The sequence below is a fragment of the Mustelus asterias genome, chromosome 24 (genome assembly GCF_964213995.1).
Source record: "Mustelus asterias chromosome 24, sMusAst1.hap1.1, whole genome shotgun sequence".
In the NCBI taxonomy this organism is placed as follows: Eukaryota; Metazoa; Chordata; class Chondrichthyes; order Carcharhiniformes; family Triakidae; genus Mustelus; species Mustelus asterias.
The window spans coordinates 47024015-47044986 of record NC_135824.1 but is presented as its reverse complement, the minus strand read 5'-3'; the positions used below and the strand labels follow the sequence as shown (position 1 = coordinate 47044986).

Genomic DNA, 20972 nt, shown 5'->3' with positions numbered 1-20972 from the left:
TCTGGTTCACTAATGTCCCTTCGGGAAGGAAATCTGCCGTCCTTACCCGGTCTGGCCTACGTGTGACTCCGGGGCCACAGCTGAATACCAGAGGTGAGAGTGACTGCACGTGACAGTATAATGACAGGGAGGTCAGTGGGAATCAGAGGGAAAAGTCTCCACTCATTTGAGTCATTCCTGGCACAAAGGAAGATGGTTGAGGTTGTTGAAGGTCAATCATCTCAGGCCCAGGATGTCACTGCGGGACTCCCTCAGTGTAATGTCCTGGGTGTCTGATAAAGCAGTCTGTACCAGCGTTTAGCCACACCTGGACAACATCCAAGCTTGGGCTGATAGGTGACAAGTAACATTCATCATACTCAAGGTCAGGCAATGAATGGACAACTCCAAAAGGGGAGAACCCAAACATTCAGTGGCGTGACCATCGCTGAATTCCCCCATCTGCAACATCCTGGGGGGGGGGGGTCACTGCCAACCAAAAACGTAACTGTACCAGCCAGTAAATACTGTCGCTCCAAACTTCACAGAATCATAGAATCCCAGAGTGCAGTGGATGCAGAATCAATCAATGGATTCAAGAAAGAGATAGATAAATATTTGATCAAAAGCGGGATAAAGGGCGATGGGGAAAAGGCAGGGAAGTGGAGTTAGGATGAGATGGAGATCAGCCATGATCAGATAGAATGGCGGGCTGGGCGCGAAGGGTTGAATTGCCTCCTCTCAATCCTAACTCCAATGCTGTTGCCTACAGTGCAGAGGAGGCCATTGAGCCCATCAAGACTCACCGACAATCCCACCCAGGCCTTATCTCCGTAACCCCATGTTTACACTATTAATATGCCTGACTAACACTAATAGGCCAATCCACCCTAACCCGCACATCTTTGAAGTGTGGGAGGAAACTGGAGCACCCGGAGGAAACCCACGCAGACACGGGGAGAACGTGCAGACTCCGCACAGACAGTCACCCGAGACCGGAATTGAACCCGGGTCCCTGGCGCTGTGAGGCAGCAGTGCTAACCACCATGTCACCCCTTAAGGCAGAGACTGGGAATTCTGCAGTGAGTAACTGGCTCCCCAAATCTTGTGCACCATCTACAAGTCACGTCAGGGGAGCGATGGAATAAGGTGACACTGAGTAGTGGTAAGTTATTGGTGAATAAATGCCTCTTGATAGTACAGCTGGATGAGTGCAGCTCCAACAACTCAAGAAGCTCAACACCATCCAGGACAAAGCAGCCCCCCTGTTTGATAGGCACCCATCCACTCCCTCCATCATTGACACTCAGTGGCACAGTACATACCATCTACAAGATGCATTGCAACTCACCAAGCCTCCTTCAACAGCACCTTCCAAACCCGCCTAGAAGGACAATGGCAACTGACAAATGGGAACACCACCACTTGCAAGTTCTCCTCCGAGCCACACACCACCTTGTCTCTTTATTATTCATTTAGAGAATGTGGGCATCACAGGCGTTTGTTTCCCATCCCTAGTTGCCCCCTGAGAAGGTGATGGTGAGCCGCCTTCTTGAACCGCTGCAGTCAGTGCGGTGTAGGTACACCCACAGTGCTGTTAGGGAGTTCCAGGATTTTGACCCAGCGACAGTGAAGGAACGGTATATTTTCCAAGTCAGGGTGGTGAGTGAAAAATATATCCCTGTTCCTTCATTAGGCCATCAAGGTCCAAGCATGGAGTGCGAGTGAGGTGGGCACAGATTGGGAAGGATGCTGAAGATTTAGGGAGGCTGGAGATGTTGGGTGTGGGGGCAATAGTTCACAAAGAGACGAACTCGGGTGACCGTCTGTGTGGGGTCTGCACGTTCTCCCCGTGTCCGCATGGGTTTCCTCCGGGTGCTCCGGTTTCCTCTCACACTCCAAAGATGTGCGGGTTAGATGGATTGGCCGTGCTAAATTGCCCCTTAACGTCAGGGGGATTAGCAGGGTAAATACATGGGGTTACGGGGATAGGGCCTGGGCGGGATTGTTGTCAGTGCAGGCTCAATGGGCCGAATGGCCTCCTTCTGCACTGCAGCGATTCTATGATTCTAAATGGAGTTAACTTTTCCGATCTAAATAACTCTGCTACAGAATTTATATCAGTTAGTATGTGAGCGAGCAGGAGAGATAAAACAGAGACTCAAATGAATGAATTAAATCACTGACTGATAGCCATTACTGAGAGTTATGTCTGTCTTTCAAATCATCCTTTAATATATGAAATATTTGTCATGAGTAAACCACACAATTTGCCACCAGGGCTGGGGATGTAAACACATCAGGTTGTGGAAATGTTTGCACGAACTGGGCATTCTGTTCCAAGAATTGGATGAATGAACCCAGAACCTCTCCTGCAAGGAGATGGAGTCAAACTGGCTCTTACCCTCAGGATGTGGAGATGCCTCTTACCCTCAGCACAGGGTCAGTCGCTCCTGCACCAAGCCTGGGCAGGGTCAATGAGGGGGTCAGCAATAGATTGGGGATTGCCAGTGAAGTCTCCCCTCACCCCTAACATCGTGCAGCGCTGTTGGATTCCTCACGTCTGCTGCACTAACTCGCCGCGGCGGGAGATAGTGGCAGTTGCGATACGTCGGGAGTTAAACACTCGGGGGTCGGAAAGACATTTTCTGAGTGGGAGAGGGGTTCGAGCGACGGTCTGGCCGTGCCACACGGGTCAGCCTTCACACCGCAGGCAGGGTTCCCGATAGCTGGGCCCCAGCAAGAGTCGGCAGTGTCAGACTGGACATCAGGGCTGAAAGGGTTAAACCACGAGGACATGTCACGTGAAAAACACTTGCCTTCCCTTGGAGTTAAGAAGCTGAGCGTTGATTTAATCGAGGTTTCTGAAATGATAAAATGATTTGTGAAGTTTATTTATTATTGTCACAAGTAAGGCTTACATTAACACTGCAATGAAGTTACTGTGAAAACCCCCTAGTCGCCACATTCCAGCGCCTGTTCGGGTACACTAAGGGACAATTTAGCGTGGCCAATGCACCCTAACCAGCACGTCTTTCGGACTGTGGAAGGAAACCGGAGCACCCGGAGGAAACCCATGCAGACACGGGGAGAATGTGCAGACTCCGCACAGACAGTGACCCAAGAATCGAACCCGGGTCCCTGGCGCTGTGAGGCAGCAGTGCTGACCCACTGTGCCACCGTGCTGGGGTTGACAGAGAGTAAGTATTTTCTCCAGTAACAGGGTGTCACATCAAAGAGACTTTAATCTTGCGATTAGAGTGAGTGAGAGCTCAAATAAGGAACTTGGTGGTGGGTGTGGGGGGAGGGGGGGGATGTGTGTGTGGAGGGGGGGCTGCAATTGGCACAGGCAGGGCTGAGATTGATAGGCGTTTGTGTAATTAGGTTAAGAAGGGTTAAACTTCAAATGGCCATGATCGAATTGAATGCTGGAACAGAATCGAGGGGCTGAAAGGCCTTTATTCCCAGCATTTTGTTCAGCAAAGGATACAAATTCTGCTAACCTGAGTGTCAACTCCACCCCGCCCCCTGACACCTGACCCACTCAATCCAACACACACGTGCCAAGGCACAAGTCTCCCTTGGTGACTGTACTTCTCTGTTTGGGAACACGCTGCGTAATGTACAGTGAAGAGGACAGGCTGAACCTGTTTACAGGGGGTGGATATTATCAACGCTCACATCCTAGACGGGACACACGGTGACACAATGAGCCTTTATGGTAAACAATCCCTTCACCCTCACACACTCTCCCACTCCACAAACAGGATCAGAGAGAGCCGGGGGAAAGGGTCGGGGGAGTGGGGGGAGTGTTTGGAGAATGTGTGCACTGAGCAGGCAGGAGGTAACCGGGTCTGATGTTCACTCCCACCCCACCCTCGAGGAGTGACTGTGTCCGAGTCCAGCAGGAGATGGCAGCTTGAGCCGGGAGTCCCGAGGTTACACATTCCAGGGGGAATTCCCCAATGAGGTCGCAGGCATCCTGGAAGCAGTCAGATCTGCCCCTTGCTGGCAATCCTCTTGGAACACTCCAGGAGAGCATTGTGAATATCCTTGGCGCAGGAGATCTGCGACTTGATCATGCTGAGGTACTGAGTGTACGACTGGCTCTCTGTCTGTACGGTGTCTGGCTTGGTGGCAGTGGGAACCAGGTTAGGCGAGTGTTTGGAACTGTCGAGGCTCTGGGAGAGACACTCATACGCCAGTCTCTGCAAAGGAAGGGCTACAGTCACCATCAAGAGGAAGAGAGATCAAATACACATAAACACACACACACTCACACGAAACACGCACGCACACACGCACACACAAAACACGCACGCACACACAAAACACACACGCACACACAAAACACACACGCACACACAAAACACACACGCACACACAAAACACACAAAACAGACATGCACACACAAAACATGCACGCACACACAACACACACGCAAAACACGCACGCACACAAAACACGCACACACACACAAAACACACGCGCACACACATACACAAAATATGCACAAACACACACACACGCAGACGCGCGCACACACACACGCAGATGCGCACACACACACAACACACATGCACACACACACACAACACACACACATTCACACACAGACGCACACACGCAGACGCGCGCACACACACACGGACGTGCGCGCACACAGATGTACACACACACATACACACACCTCAAGCTAATTGACCCAGATGGCACTGTGGCTGAATCCAATCACTGCCCGCACACCCACTGGGCAGGAAGTTTATTTATTATTGTCACAAGTAGGCTTACATTAACACTGCAATGAAGTTACTGTGAAAATCCCCTGGTCGCCACACTCCGGCGCCTGTTCGGGTACACTGAGGGAGAATTTAGCACGGCCAATCCACCTAACCAGCACACCTTTCAGACTGAGAGGGGAAACCGGGGCACCCGGAGGAAACCCACGCAGACACGGGGAGAATGTGCAGACTCCACACAGACAGTGACCCAAGCCAGGAATCGAACCCGGGTCCTTGGCGCTGTGAGACAGCTGTGCTAACCACCGTGCCGCTCCAGAAGGAGTCACTAGAGAGGGCAATGAACCTGGCTGAATGTTCACCTCTCACAGCCACATATTAACCTCACGTCAATGGGAAGCACTCTCCCTCAATCAGGTCCTGTCGACTGTCACTAAAACCCACCTGGTTCACTAAGGCCCTTTAGGGAAGGGGTTCTGCTGCCCTTACCCGGTTTGGCCTACCTGTGACTCTTAAACGGGTTGGCGAGCCACTCAGTTGTGCAAAAACCACCGCAAAAGGAATGAAACTGATCAGAGCAGCCAGCATCGATCTGCACAGTGGAAGCAACAACTGAGCACCCAACCCTACAAAGTCCTCCTCATTAACACCTGGGGGAGAGTTGTCTCCTTAAGATATTGGAGCAGAATTAGGCCATTCGGCCCATCGAGTCTGCTCTGCCATTCAATCATGGCTGATATGTTTCTCAACCCCATTCTCCTGCCTTTTCCCCGTGACCTTTGACCCCCTTACCAACCAACAACCTCACAGACTAGTCAAGCATCATATCTCACAATGTTCCAGACTCCGCCATCACTATCCAAACAGCCATAGAAAAGTTACAGCAAGAGGCCTTTCAGCCCATCTGGTCCATGCCAGCCCAAGGACACCCAGGTGCATCGCTGGGTATGTCCCGTCCCACCAGCAGGCAAGACCCACCAGAGGTGGCATCAGGTCAAACATGGGCAAAACGACCCACCTTCTGCTGCTTACTACCCACCCCCTCCTTCCCTCCACCCCATACTCAGTTCCTGCCTCTCCCACCCTGTCAGACAGTGAGTTGCAAACCACCACCACCCTCTGTGTGAAACTATTTCTCAACAACCCTCTAACCCTTCTACCTATTTTGATCTTTTTCTCATTCATTCTTATGACATGTGCATCGCTGGCTGGGCCATTTCCCATCCCTAGTTGCCCCTTGAGAAGGTGGTGGTGAGCTGCCTTCTTGAACCCGCTGCAGTCCAACTGAGTGGCTTGCCGGGCCATTTCAGAGGGCATTTAAGAGTCAAACACATTGGAGTCACATATAGACCAGACCAGGTAAGATTTCCTTCCCTAAAGGAGATTAGTGAACCCGATGGGTTTTTCCAACAATCGACAATGGTTTCATGGTCATCAGTAGATTCTTAATTCCAGATTTTTAAAACTGAATCCAAATTCCACCCTCGACCGTGGCAGGATTTGAACCCGGGTCCCCCAGAATGTTAACTGAGTTTCTGGATTAATAGAATTATAGAATCCTACAGTGCAGAAGGAGGCCATTCAGCCCATCGAGTCTGCATTGACCACAATCCCACCCAGGCCCTATCCCCATAACCCCATGCATTTACCCTAGCTAGTCCTCCTGATACTAAAATCTTTTTAGCCTGTCTTGATGCTCTCTCCACTCCCATTGTTTTGTTTCTTAAAGACTTGATTAGTTGTAAGCATTCGCATTCCAACCATTATTCATGTAAATTGAGTCTGTGTCTTTATAAACTCTGTTTGTGAACAGAATTCCCACTCACCTGAAGAAGGGGCTTAGAGCTTCGAAAGCTTGTGTGGCTTTTGCTACCAAATAAACCTGTTGGACTTTAACCTGGTGTTGTTAAACTTCTTACTAAGATATTATCAGTGCAGACTTGGTGGGCCGAAGGGCCTTTTCTGTGCTGTATGACTCTAAATCCAGGAGGGAATTTGGAAGAAAATTCTTTACCCAGAGAGTGGTGAGAATGTGGAGCTCACTAACACAGGGGGCTGAAGCGGGTTGTATGGGTTTATTGAACTAGATCAGCAGAGGGCAGGAGAAGGGGATAGTGGATTAAGATGGGAGATTTAGATGAGGGAAAAAGGAAGGAAGCTCAAAGACCAGCACGGAGTGGTCCAGTTGACCGGTCTGTTTCTGCATCATACACCCCGTGTAAATGTACACCTGGCTACCTTCAGGACAACAAGGACTCTGTTTCTCAACATTTCTCAGTATCTGACCATTTCCAACCCTTACCCATTCCACCCTCTGTCAATGCATTACCTCACAATTCTCTGCGTTGAGCTGTATCTCCCACTTTAATCCCACATGCAGTCTACAGCTTTCTATCTCACTATCAACCACACACCCATAGAATAGAATCATAGAATCCCTACAGTACAGAAGGAGGCCATTGAGTCTGCACCAACAACAATCTCACCCAGACCCTATCCCCGTAACCTCAGGTATTTACCCTGCTAATCTCCCCTGACACTAAGGGGCAATTTTTAGCATGGCCAATCCACTTAACCCGCACATCTTTGGACTGTGGGAGGAAACCGGAGCACCCGGAGGAAACCCACGCAGACACGGGGAGAATGTGCAGACTCCGCACAGACAGTGACCCGAGGCCGGAATTGAACCCGGGTCCCTGGCGCTGTGAGGCAGCAGTGCTAACCACTGTGCTAACCAATTTTTACATTTTCAGTAAACTGAGTAATCACAGCCCCTACAATTATGTCCAAGTCATTAATCCATATCCCGATACGCGATCCTGTGGAATCCCAGTGGAAACAGTCTTACAGAAACACCCGCCAAACCATTTAGCTTCTGCACACTGAACCAATTCTGGAAGCAATTCGCTACTTTGCCCTGAATCCGTCAACATTCACTTTTCTGTCCACAAAACCCATAGAAAAATTAAAGTTTATTTATTAGTCACAAATCGGCTTACATTAACACTGTAATGAAGTTACTGTGAAAATCCCCTCGTCGCCACACTCCGGTGCACAGGAGGAGACCATTCGGTCCACTTTGTCTATGCCAGCCCAAGGACATCCAGGTGCCCTTTCTAATCCCACCTTCCTGCACCCGGCCCATGGCCCTGTAGCTGACAGCACTTAAGGTGCAGATCCAGGTACTTTTTAAAGGAGTTTAGGGTCTCTGCCTCCACCACCAACTCAGCCAGTGAATTCCAGACACTCACCACCCTCTGCGTAAAATAATTCTTCCTCATGTCCCCTCTACACCTACTGCCACTTATCATGAATCTTTGTCCCCTGCTTCTAGAATTCTCCATCAAGGGGAACAACTTTATCCTGTCCACTCTATCTCTTACCCACATAGTTCTATAAACCTTAATTAAATCCAGCGTACTATGTGACATCCTTGATAACAGGTGCCATAGCAAATCGCTCCAACTCCTTAGGCAGCAACTTCCAAACCCACGACCAGTACCATCTAGACAAGAGCAGCAGATTTATGGGAACACCAACGATTAGAGGTTCCCCTCCAAGTCAAGGGCGCACGGTGGCTCAGTGGTTAGCACTGCTGCTTCACACCACCAGGGACCCGGGTTCGATTCCTGTACAGAGTCTGCACGTTCTCCCCGTGTCTGCGTGGGGTTCCTCCGGGTGCTCCGGTTTCCTCCCACAGTCCGAAAGACTTGCTGTTTAGGTGCATTGGCCGTGCTAAACTCTCCCTCAGTGTTACCCGAACAGGCGCCAGAGTGTGGTGACCAGGAGCAAGCTTAATTGTGACACTAATAAATAAACTTTAAAAAACTTTCTAAGTCACTCACCATCCTGACTTGGAAACATATCGGCCGTTCCTTCACTGTCGCTGGGTCAAACTCCTGGAATTCCCTTCCTAACAGCACTGTGGGTGTACCTACACCACAGGGACTGCAGTGTTTTGAGGAGGCAGCTCACCTCCACCTTCTCGAGGGGCAATTGGGGATGGGCAATAAATGCTGGCCTTGCCAGTGACACCCACATCACACGAATGAATAAAAGTCTATGGCTGAAGCACCCGGTCTACAGCACTCACACACTGTGATTGTAGATGAAATGGCCAGGAGTGGGGTTGGTGGAGTGAGATTCAGGTGGGACAAGGGAAAGGAAATGATGGACAAGAGGATGATGGGAAAGGGAATGAGCTAACAGGGAGACAGATACAGAGCTGGGGAGGGCAGTGAGGTTTTTAACATAACCACAGTCAGTCGGGGGTGGCTGATGGCTGAGTGGTATTATCGCTAGACTATTAATCCAGAAACTCAGCTAATGCTCTGGGGACCCGGGTTCGAATACTGCCACAGCAGAGGTTGGAATTTGAATTCAATTTTTTTTAAAATCTGGAATTAAGAATCTGACTGTGGAACCATTGTCGATTGTCAGAAAAACCCATCTGGTTCACTAATGTCCCTTTAAGGAAGGAAATCTGCCTTCCTTACCCGGTCTGGCCTACATGTGACTCCAGAGCCACGGCAATGTGGTTGACTCTCAACTGCCCTCCAAGGGCAACTAGGGATGGGCAATAAATTTAAAATTAAATCTGGGTGATGCCCGATTTTAAATCCTGCCATACTCACCAGGCACAGCTCCACCTGGTCACAGAGGGCATAAAACTCCTCCAAGCTCTTATCAAACCGCTGTAATGCTGTGTCACTGCTCTTCCTGCAAAGGAAAGATGAATGACAGTGAAATTCTTCCATCTATTTGTTGCTTCATACTGCCCCAGTGGAACTGTTATCAAAGCCTGTGTGTTCACAGTCCAACGCCGGCATCTCCACATCATGTTCACAGTATATCCAGCAGGTGGCAGCATTTCCCCACACACACAATCCACCAGAATCAACTCTAACCAGCCATCCACATAGTCTGTAAATAACTCCAGTACATCAGGGTTCCCCAGTCCGAGTAACTCCATTACATGCTCCAAAAGCTAGTGGCTTTTGCTACCAAATAAACCTGTTGGACTTTAACCTGGTGTTGTTAAGCTTCTTACTGTGTTAACTCCAGTACTGATGTGGAGATGCCGGCGTTGGACTGGGGTAAACACAGTAAGAGTTTTAACAACACCAGGTTAAAGTCCAACAGGTTTATAGAAACATAGAAAAACTACAGCACAAACATGCCCTTCGGCCCCACAAGTTGTGCCGAACATATCCCTACCTTCTAGACCTACCTATAACCCTCCATCCTATTAAATCCCATGTACTCATCCAGGAGTCTCTTAAAAGTCCCTATTGAGTTCGCCTCCACCACCACTGACAGCAGCTGATTCCACTCACCCACCACCCTCTGTGTGAAAAACTTCCCCCTAACATTTCCCCTGTACCTACCCCCCAGCACTTTAAACCTGTGTCCTCTCGTAGCAGCCATTTCCACCCTGGGAAAAAGCCTCTGAGAGAGTCCACGCGATCTATGCCTCTCAACATCTTATACACCTCTATTAGGTCTCCTCGCATCCTTCGTCTCTCCAAGGATAAAAGACCGAGCTCCCTCAGCCTATCCTCATAAGGCATGCCACCCAATCCAGGCAACATCTTACTGTGTTCACCCCAGTCCAATGCCAGCATCTCCACATAATAACTCCAGTACACCAGGGTTCCCCAGTCTGAGTAACTCCAGTACATGCTCCAAAAGCTAATGGCTTTTGCTACCAAATAAACCTGTTTTGGACTTTAACCTGGTGTTGTTAAACTTCTTACTGTGTTAACTCCAGTCGACCAGGATTCCCCACAGTCTGAGTAACTCCAGTACAGTAAGAGTTTTAACAACACCAGGTTAAAGTCCAACAGGTTTATTTGGTAGCAAATGCCATTAGCTTTTGGAGCGCTGCTCCTTCGTCAGATGGAGTGGATATCTGCTCTCAAACAGGGCACAGAGACACAAAATCCAGTTACAGAATACTGATTAGAATGCGAATCTTTACAGCTGATCAGGTCTTAAAGATACAGACAATGTGAGTGGAGGGAGCATTAGGCACAGGTTAAAGAAATGTGTATTGTCTCCAGACAGGACAGTTAGTGAGATTTTGCAAGCCCAGGCAAGTCGTTATGGGGGTTACAGATAGTGTGACATGAACCCAAGATCCTGGTTTAGGCTGTCCTCATGTGTGCGGAACTTGGCTATCAGTTTCTGCTCAGCGACTCTGCGCTGTCGTGTGTCGTGAAGGCCGCCTTGGAGAACACTTACCCGAAGATCAGAGGCCGAATGCCCGTGACCGCTGAAGTGTTCCCCAACAGGAAGAGAACACTCTTGCCTGGTGATTGTCGAGCAGTGTTCATTCATCCGTTGTCGTAGCGTCTGCATGGTTTCCCCAATGTGCCATGCCTCGGGACATCCTTTCCTGCAGTGTATCAGGTAGACAACGTTGGCCGAGTTGCAAGAGTATGTACCGTGTACCTGGTAGATGGTGTTCTCACATGAGATGATGGCATCTGTGTCAATGATCCGGCACGTCTTGCAGAGGTTGCTGTGGCAGGATTGTGTGGTGTCGTGGTCACTGTTCTCCTGAAGGCAGCAAACTCCCCAGCCTTCAGGAGAACAGTGCGAGTTAGGAAGTTCAGGATCCAGTCGCAGAGGGAGGTGCCGAGGCCCAGGCCACGGAGTTTGGAGATGAGTTTCATTGGAATAATGGTGTTGAAGGCTGAGCTGTAGTCAATAAATAGGAGTCTGACATAGGTGTCCTTGTTATCTAGGTGTTCCAGGGTTTAGTGCAGGGCCAGGGAGATGGTGTCTGCTGTGGACCTGTTTGGGGCAATTGGCAAACTGTAGTGGATCCAGGCAGTCCGGGAGGCTGCAATTGATTCGTGCCATGACTAACCTTTCGAAGCACTTCATAATGATGGATGTCAGAGCCACCGACCGACAGTCAGATGTGCAGTTTGGGTGGATTGGCCATGCTAAATTGCCCTGTAGTGTCCGGGAGATTAGCAGGGTAAATACCTGGGGTCACGAGGATAGGGCCTGGGTGGGATTCTTGTCGGTGCAGGCTTGAAGGGCCAAGTGGCCTCCTTCTGCACTGTAGGGATTCCATGATTCCAAGACCTTATTGAATGGCGGAGTGGCCTCGTAGGGCTGAATGACCAACTCTTGCTCTCATTTCTGATGTCCCTATGATTCCTGTCAGTGTCTGAGTCAGAAATTAGTCTCAGTGCTCCGGACCAACCTCAATTAAATTCACAGAAGTACCTGGGACCGAGGGTGGAAAGCGTGTGCCACAGGAGCAGGAGGTGACTGAAAGCGGATTGAGCACAGTGTCTAATCCACGTTACTCACAGCTCAACACAGCACGGTGTTGGGTTGCTTTGATTTCATTCCTTAATCGTTGAGCTTTCCACCAACACACCTTGCGGGCATCATCTTGTAATTAACCCCTTCTTGCCCTCAAAGGGGCTGGGGTCCTGATGCCAGCAAGGAGCCTGCACCTCGCCCTAGTGCCTGTTCTCAGTGTGAGAGTCACTGCAGAGCATCAAGATTCAGCCAATCCGCTCTGCTGTGACTGGATGTTCATTGCTTCCCTTGAGTCTATCATCAGATCCAACAGCAACAACCCAGCAGCCAACTCTGATCAGAAGAAACATTTCATTTGATTTATTGTCACATGTATTAACATAGTGAAAAGTATTGTCTCTACGCACTATATAGACAAAGCATACCGTTCATAGAGAAGGAAAGGAGAGAGTACAGAATGTACTGTTACAGTCACAGCTAGCGTGCAGAGAAAGATCAACTTAATGCAAGGTAGGTCCATTCAAAAGTCTGGCAGCAGCAGGGAAGAAGCTGTTCTTGAGCCGATTGGTACGTGACCTCAGACTTTGTATCTTTTTCCATAGAACCATAGAAAATTACAGCTCAGAAACAGGCCTTTTGGCCCTTCTTGTCTGTGCCGAACCATTTTTTGCCCAGTCCCACTGACCTGCACTTGGACCATATCCCTCCACACCCCTCTCATCCATGAACATAGAACCATAGAAAATGTTCCCGACAGAAGAAGATGGAAGAGAGAATGTCCGGGGTGCACGGGATCCTTGATTATGTTGGTTGCTTTTCCGAGGCAGTGGGAAGTGTAGACAGAGTCAATGGATGGGAGGCTGGTTTGCGTGATGGATTGGGCTACATTAATGATCTTTTGTAGTTCCTTGCGGTCTTGGGCAGAGCAGGAGCCATACCAAGCTGTGATACAACCAGAAAGAATGCTTTCTATGATGCATCTGTAAAAGTTGGTGAGAGTCGTAGCTGACATGCCAAATTTCTTTAGTCTTCTGAGAAAGTAGAGGTGTTGGTGGGCTTTCTTAACTATAGTGTCGGCATGGGGGGGACCAGGACAGTTTGTTGGTGATCTGGACACCTAAAAACTTGAAGCTCTCGACCCTTTCTACTTCGTCCCCATTGATGTAGACAGGGGCATGTTCTCCTTTACGCTTCCTGAAGTCAATGACAAACTCCTTCGTTTTGTTGACATTGAGGGAGAGATTATTGTTGCCGCACCAGTTCACCAGATTCTCTGTCTCATTCCTGTACTCCGTCTCCTCATTGTTTGAGATCCGACCCACTACGGTGGTATCGTCAGCAAACTTGATGACACTAAGATGACGCCGGAGCAGAAGGCCATTCGACCCCTCGAGCCTGCTCTGCCATTCAGTGAGTTCCTGGCTCCCCAAAGCCTGTCCGCCATCTACAAGGCACAAGTCAGGAGTGTGATGGAATACTCCCCACTTGCCTGGATGGGTGCAGCTCCGACAACACTCAAGAAGCTCAACACCATCCAGGACAAAGCAGCCTCGCTTGATTGGCTCCCCATCCACAAACATTCACTCCCTCCACCACCGACGCTCAGTAGCAGCAGTGTGTACTATCTACAAGATACACTGCAGCAACTCACCAAAGATCCTGAGACAGCACCTTCCAAACTCTCGATCACTGGGGTCAGGGGTCAGTGTGAACCATGGCCACCTGGGGTCAGGGGTCAGTGTGAACCACGGCCACCTGGAGTCAGGGGTCAATGTGAACCACGGCCACCTGGGGTCAGGGGTCAGTGTGAACCATGGCCATCTGGGGTCAGGGGTCAGTGTGAACCATGGCTACTTGGGGTCAGGGGTCAGTGTGAACCATGGCCACCTGGGGTCAGGGGTCAGTGTGAACCATAGCCACTTGGGGTCAGGGGTCAGTGTGAACCATAGCCACCTGGGGTCAGTGTGAGCCATGGCCACCTGGGGTCAGGGGTCAGTATAAACCATGGCCACCTGGGGTCAGGGGTCAGTGTGAGCCATGGCCACCTGGGGTCAGGGGTCAGTGTGAGCCATGGCCACCTGGGGTCATGGGTCAGTGTGAGCCATGGCCACCTGGGGGTCAGGAGTCAATAGGATCCATGGTCATCTGCTGACCAAGAGTCAGTGGAATCCATGGCCATCTGGGGGGGTTCAAGGGTCAAAGCAGTCCACTTGTTTGGCACCACCTTCAACATTCATTGCCTCCATCACCGACGCTCAGTAGCAGCAGTGCGTACCATCTACAAGATGCACTGCAGCAACTCACCAAAGACCCTTAGACAGCACCTTCCAAACCCACGACTACTTCCATCTAGAAGGACAAGGGCAGCAGATACCCGGGAACACCACCACCTGGAGGCCCCTCTCCAAGTCACTCACCATCCTGACTTGGAAATATATCGCCGTTCCTTCGCAGTCGCTGGGTCAAAATCCTGGAACTCCCTCCCTAACGCATTGTGGGTTAACCCACAGCACAGGGACTGCAGCGATTCAAGAAGGCAGCTCACCACCACCTTCTCAAGGGCAACTAGGGATGGGCAATAAATGCTGGCCTAGCCAGCGACACCCATGTCCCATGAATTAATAGAAAAAAATCATGGCTGATTGTAAACATTAACATCCTTTTCCCACATTATCCCCATATCCCTTGATATCTTCCATATCTAGAAACCTATCGATCTCAGTTGTAGAGGGTGGTGGTAGAAGGAGGTGCTCGGAGTACATATAATAGCAAGAGGCATCTTGACAGATACATGAGTAGGGAGGAATAGAGGGATACGGACCGCATAGAGGCAAAAGCTCTTTAGTTTAGAAAGGCACTGTGTGTCGGCGCAGGCTGGGGGGCCAAAGGACCTGCTCCTGTGCAGCACTGTTCATTGCTCTGTCTTGAATATATTCAGTGACCAGGCCTCTACAGTCTCTGGGGTAAAGAATTCCAAAGGTTCACCACCTTCTGAGTGAAGAAATTCCTCCTCATCCCAGCTGTAACTGGCCTGCACCTTATTCTGAGTCCGTGTCCCCTTGTTCTAGACCCCTTGCTCCCCATGCCCTCAGCACCCCCCACCAGGGGGAAACATCGACCCTGTCGCGCCCTGGAAGAATTTGGGAAGCTTCAATGTCTCATTCTTCTAAACTCTGAAGAATACAGACTCAGTCAGCTCAATCTCTTCTCACAAGACAATCCCACCATCCAATAGAAATATAAAAACAGGAGGAGGCCATTCAGCCCCTGTTCCATCTCCTACTTGTATGATGTCTCCTCTGTGCGGCCTGGATGCTGGAGACACAGTACAAACTCCTCACAGTTTACCACAACCATCGTCCTGACACTCTAACCGTGAGGGTAACTCACAGACTAACCGACTGTACCTCCCCAACCACCCATCCCATCCCAACCCAGTCAATCTTACCCCATCAAGGCTGGACCACATGCTCACAGGCACAAAGAGAAGGCAACAGCAAAACAGAGAACTGGAAGTTAAGATGCTTCGCTTTAACAGCTGATAGAAGCCCCATCCGTTTATGGAAAATTGTACTTACTGTCCGTTGTCTATGGTCGTGTTCTGGGACAGGTTCAGGGCTGCAATCCTCATGAGATTCTAGAATGCAAAGGCAAAGTTACATTCGAATATACACATGAATTAGGAACAGGGGAAGGCCACTCAGCCCCTCGAGTCTGCTCCACCTTTCAATAAGATCACAGCTGAACTGATTGTAACCTCAACCCCACATTCCTGCCCACCCCCGATAACCTTTCACCCCCGATAACCTTTCACCCCGATAACCTTTCACCCTCTTGTTAATCAAGAATCTATCTCGCTCTGCCTTAAGCATATTCGAAGTCTCTGCTCCCACTGCCTTTTGAGGAAGAGAATCCCAAAGACTCTCCGAGGGAGAAAAATTCTCCTCACATCTGTCCTAAATTAGTGAGCCTCTATTTTTAAACCGTGACCCCTAGTTCCAGACTCTCCCACATCTCTCAGGATCTTAAAAGGTTTTGATCAAGTCTAAAATCTAGCGGAATACAAACCTGACCTCTCTAACCTTTGGTCGTAAGACAACCCACCCATTCCTGGAGTGAGACTGCTAAACCTTCTCTGAACCGCTACATGCAGGCATGCACAGCCTGTACTGCATCGCAATGACGCAGTGAGAGTGCGGTGAATTGGGAAGCTTGGGGTGGCACAGTGGTTAGCACCGCTGCCTCACAGCGCCAGGGACCTGGGTTCAATTCCCAGCTTGGGTCACTGCCTGTGTGGAGTCTGCACATTCTCCCCGTGTCTGGGTGGGTTTCCTCCGGGTGCTCCGGTTTCCTCCCACACTTCAAAGATGTGCGGGTTAGGTAGATTGGCCATGCTAAATTGCCCCTTAGATCCAAAGATGTGCAGGTTAGGTGCATTGGCCATGCTAAATTGCCCCTTAATGTCCAAAGATGTGCAGCTTAGATGGATTGGTCATGCTAAATTGCCCTTTAGAGGTCACGATGGAGTTGTATAGAACTTTGGTGAGGCCACAGCTGGAGCACTGTGTGCAGTTCTGGTCGCCACGTTATAGGAAGGATGTGATCGCACTGGAGGGGGTGGAGAGGAGATTCACCAGGATGCTGCCTGGGACGGAACATTAAAGTTATAAAGAGAGGTTGGATAGGCTTGGGTTGTTTTCATTGGAGCAGGGAAGACTAAGGGGTGACCTGATTGAGGTGTTCAAGATTATGAGGGGCATGGACAGGGTGGATCGGGAGCAGCTGTTCCCCTTAGTTGAAGGGTTACGAGGGGACACAAGTTAAAAGTGAGGGGTGGGAGGTTTAGGGGGGATTTGAGGAAAAACCTTTTTACCCAGAGGGCGGTGAGGGTCTGGAATGCGCTGCCTGGGAGGGTGGTGGAGGCGGGATGCCTCACATCCTTTAAAAAGTACCTGGATGTGTACTTGACACGCCGTAACATTCAGGGCTATGGGCCAAGTGCTGGCAAGTGGGATTAGGTGGACAAGTCAGGACTTTTTATGCGTCGATGCAGACTCGATGGGCTGAAGGGTCTCTTCTGCACTGTAGGATTCTGTGCCAGTGAGATTAGCAGGAGAAATACATGGGCTGACGGGGATAGGGCCTGGGTGGGATTGTTGTCGCTGCAGGTTTGATGGGCCGAATGGCCTCTTTCTGCACTGTAGGGCTTCTATGGCTTGTAGCAGCTCCCGAGTTGAGAATTTCAGAAAGACACTTCAATCTAAGCTACACTTGCTCAGCGGTGAGGTTTGTACAGATACAAGCAGAGCCCCAAGACAGACAACATCGCAACACTCCCCCAACCTGAGCTATGTCAGTACACTGACTTTTAAAGATTTACCTCAGTTGGAAATCGCTTGCAACACAAAATCATCAGAAAACAGGACAACAGAAGGTCATGTGAATGAAAAATACACGGTATAGGGGACTGTGATTTGGTGGGAATGGTTCTGGAGGAGTCATAGAGCCATGGAGGTTTACAGCATGGAAACAGGTCCTTCGGCCCAACTTGTCCATGCTGCCTCTTTATTCAGCCACTAAGCTAGTCCCAATTGCCCACGTTTCCATGGAGGAGTGATCCAGAAATCCAAGCTTCAGTTTAAATTCAGACAAGGTGAAGAAAATTGAATAAATGTGGAATGAGAAGCTGGTCTCAGCGATGGTCTCTTTTTGGGAGGTAAATATTCTGTTTCTAAATCTTTCTAACTATTTCTTCGCTCACTGGACGCAGGTGTCGCCGGCTGGGCCCAGCATTTACTGCCCATACCTAACTGCTCTCAATAAGGTGGTGGTAAGCTGCCTTCTTGAACCGCTGCAGTCCATGTGATGTAGGTACATCCATAGTGCTGTTAGAGGGAATTCCAGGACTTTAACCCAGCGACAGTGAAGGAACGGCGATATATTTCTAAGTCAGGATGGTGAGTGACTTGGAGGGGAACCTCCAGTGGTGGTTGTTCCCAGGTATCTGCTGCCCTTGTCCTTCTAGATGGTCGTGGGTTTGGAAGGTGCTGCTTAAGGAGCCTTGGTGAGTTGCTGCAGTGCATCTTGTAGATGGTACACACGGCTGCTACTGTGCATCGGTGATGGACAGAGTGAATGTTGAAGGTGGTGGATGTCAAGTGGGCTGCTTTGACCGTTGACCATCAGATGAACATGGATCCTATTGACTCCTGACCCCAGATGGCCATGGTTCACACTGACCTCTGACCGCAGGTGGCCATAGTTCACACTGACCCCTGACCCCAGATGTCCATGGTTCACACTGACCCCTGACCCCAGGTGGCCATAGTTCCCCCTGACCTCAGGTGGCCATGGTTCACACTGACCCCTGACCCCAGGTGGCCATAGTTCACAATGACCCCTGACCCCAGGTGGCCATAGTTCACACTGGCCCCTGACCCCAGATCCCACTGACCCTGACCTCAGATGGCCATGGTTCACACTGACCTCAGATGGCCATGGTTCACACTGACCCCTGATGGCCATGGATCCCACTGACCCCCGACAGCCATAGATCCCACTGACCCCTGACCCCAGATGGCCATAAATCCCACTAACCCCAGGTCATCTTGGTTCGCACTGACCCCTGACCCCAGATGGCCATGGATCCCACTGACCCCAGATGGCCATGGTTCACACTGAACCCTGACGGCCATGGATCCCACTGACCTCTGGCCCCATGTGGCCATAGTTCACACTGACACCTAACGGCCATGGTTCACACTAACCCCTGACCCCAGGTGGCCATGGATCCCGCTGACTCCTGACCCGATGTGGCCATAGTTCGCACTGACTCCTGACCCCAGATGGCCATGGATCCCACTGACCCCTGACGGCCATAGTTCACATTGACCCCGGACCCGAGGTGGCCATGGTTTACACTGACCCCAGGTGGTCATGGTGCACACTGACCCCTGACCCCAGTTGGCCATGGTTCACCCTGACCCCAGGTGGCCATGGTTCACACTGACCCCAGGTGGCCATGGTTCACACTGACCCCTGACGGCCATGGTTCACACTGACCCCTGACCCCTAATGGCTGTTACCTGCAGCGAGTCCTTCAGCTGAGGGATCAGGAGTTTGAATTTGGCCACTGGGTCGTCCTGTTGCTGGGCCTGTTGCTGCTGTTGTTGCTGTGGGAGCGGCGGCTGGCCGGCCTGGGCCTGGGCTGCGGCCAACTGCTGGGCCTGAACCAGCTGCTGCTGCTGCTGCTGCTGGGCCGCGGCCGCCAGTTGTTGTTGTTGTTGTTGTTGCGGGTTGAGCGGCGCCGCCATCTTGTCCCGTTCCCACTGCCGAACCCGTCCCTCGGCCTGATTGGTCCACAGGGAGACGCGACGTCACCTGGGCCGTTACCGATTGGCTGGTCACCGCGTCAATCAAACCGCCGGTCCTGATGGACTATGCGTGCGCAAATCAGTCCCGGACTGGGTTACCATCTTTGATACTGGCAAAATCCACTCGTTCGCCATCTTTGGTACTGGCAAAATCCACTCGTTCGCCATCTTTGGTACTGGCAGAACCTACCTGCTCACCATATTTGGTTCTGGTAATTACATTATTTCTGTGATGTCCAGAACTGCCTAACTTCTTATTGTCCTGCCATTCGTTGTGTATTCCCTTGCCTTGTTAGTCCTCCCAAATACATCACCTCACATAGGGCTGATTTAGTTCAGTTTAGGTCAATGGTTATCCCCAGAATATTGATGGTGGGGGACTCAGCAAAGGTAATGCCATTGAACTTCAAGGGGCGATAGTTAGTCTTCTCTTGTTGGAGATGGTCATTGCCTGGCACTTGTGTGGCGCGAATGTTACTTGTCACCCCAAGCCTGGATATTGTCCAGGTCTTGCTGCGTTTGGACATGGACTGCTTCAGTGTCTGAGGAGTTGCGAATGGTGCTGAACATTGTGCGGTCATCAGTGAATGACTTCTTCCCACTTCTGACCTTATGATGGAGGGAAGGTCACTGATGAAGCAGCTGAAGATGGTTGGGCCTCGGACACTGCCCTGAGGGACTCCTGCAGTGATGTCCTGGAGCTGAGACCACCTGAACTTAAGTGTTTTGCTTGAATAAATACTAAAGCAGAGAAAGCCGTAAATGATACTGCAAAGTACAGCAGCAGGATTTACAGATTTAGATATTATAGATATATTTACACACTTAAACACTTGTTTGTGTAAAAATGTCACATTCTAATTCGATTAAATAAAAAAACAATATTCAGCAGGTCAGGCAGCATCTGTGGAGTGAGAAACTGAGTTAACGTTGCAGATCAGTGAACCTTCATTAGCATTTGCTGATGTATGTTAAAGTTTGATGGCAGTCACAGGTATTTTTATTCATAACTCTCTGCAGTCAGGTCATGCATCAGGCTGAGGTTCTGCCCCCTCAGCAACTTTTCTTGCGCAGCCTTTGCTTCTGGGTGCATCCAGACTTGAAACATTAGCTCTATTCTCTCTCTCCACAGTTGCTGTCAGACCTGCTGAGATTTTCCTGCATTTTCCATTTTCGTTTCCGATTCCAGCATCTGCAGAAATGTGCTTTTATCTTAATACTCTGGGGACCCGGGTTCAAATCCCACCATGGTGTGGTGGCACAGTGGTTGGCACTGCTGCCTCACAGCAGTGACCTGGATTTGGTTCCCGGCTTGGGTCACTGTCTGTGCGGAGTCTGCACGTTCTCCCCGTGTCTGTGCGAGTTTCCTCCGGGTGCTCCAGTTTCCTCTCACCATCCAAAAGACATGCTGGTTAGGTGGATTGGCCATGATAAATTCTCCCTCAGTGTACCCCGAGCAGGCGCCGGAGTGTGGGCCTCTTTTAAGGTTAAACCAAATAAACAAACTCAAATTAAATCAGGACAAAGTAAAAGGGGCAGCTCCCCAAAAGGAGGGGGAACAGCCCGAACAAAAATCAAAGTACAAAGGAAACTTAA

At 50.2% G+C, this 20972-nt stretch overlaps 1 protein-coding gene across 1 annotated transcript; it reads right to left on the bottom strand.

Annotated features, from left to right (window-relative positions):
- Nucleotides 1-2150: 2150 nt before the first annotated feature.
- Nucleotides 2151-19434, bottom strand: med29 (mediator complex subunit 29). The gene is made up of 4 exons (XM_078241648.1): nt 19089-19434; nt 15582-15640; nt 9354-9438; nt 2151-4187 (listed from the first exon to the last, which is right to left on the bottom strand). The coding sequence occupies exons 1-4, from the start codon at nt 19314-19316 to the stop codon at nt 3972-3974; spliced, it is 588 nt and encodes a 195-aa protein (XP_078097774.1). The 5' UTR covers nt 19317-19434; the 3' UTR covers nt 2151-3971.
- Nucleotides 19435-20972: the final 1538 nt, after the last annotated feature.

What these genes read in the sequence shown, in the direction of transcription:
- med29 (XM_078241648.1), bottom strand. Translation starts at nt 19,316, where the DNA reads ATGGCGGCGCCGCTCAACCCGCAACAACAACAACAACAACAACTGGCG. An exon ending in AGCTGAAGGACTCGCTGCAG is followed by an intron (nt 15,641 to 19,088) that starts GTAACAGCCATT and finishes TTTGCATTCTAG; the next exon opens with AATCTCATGAGGATTGCAGC. An exon ending in ACCAGGTGGAGCTGTGCCTG is followed by an intron (nt 4,188 to 9,353) that starts GTGAGTATGGCA and finishes CTTCCTTTGCAG; the next exon opens with AGACTGGCGTATGAGTGTCT.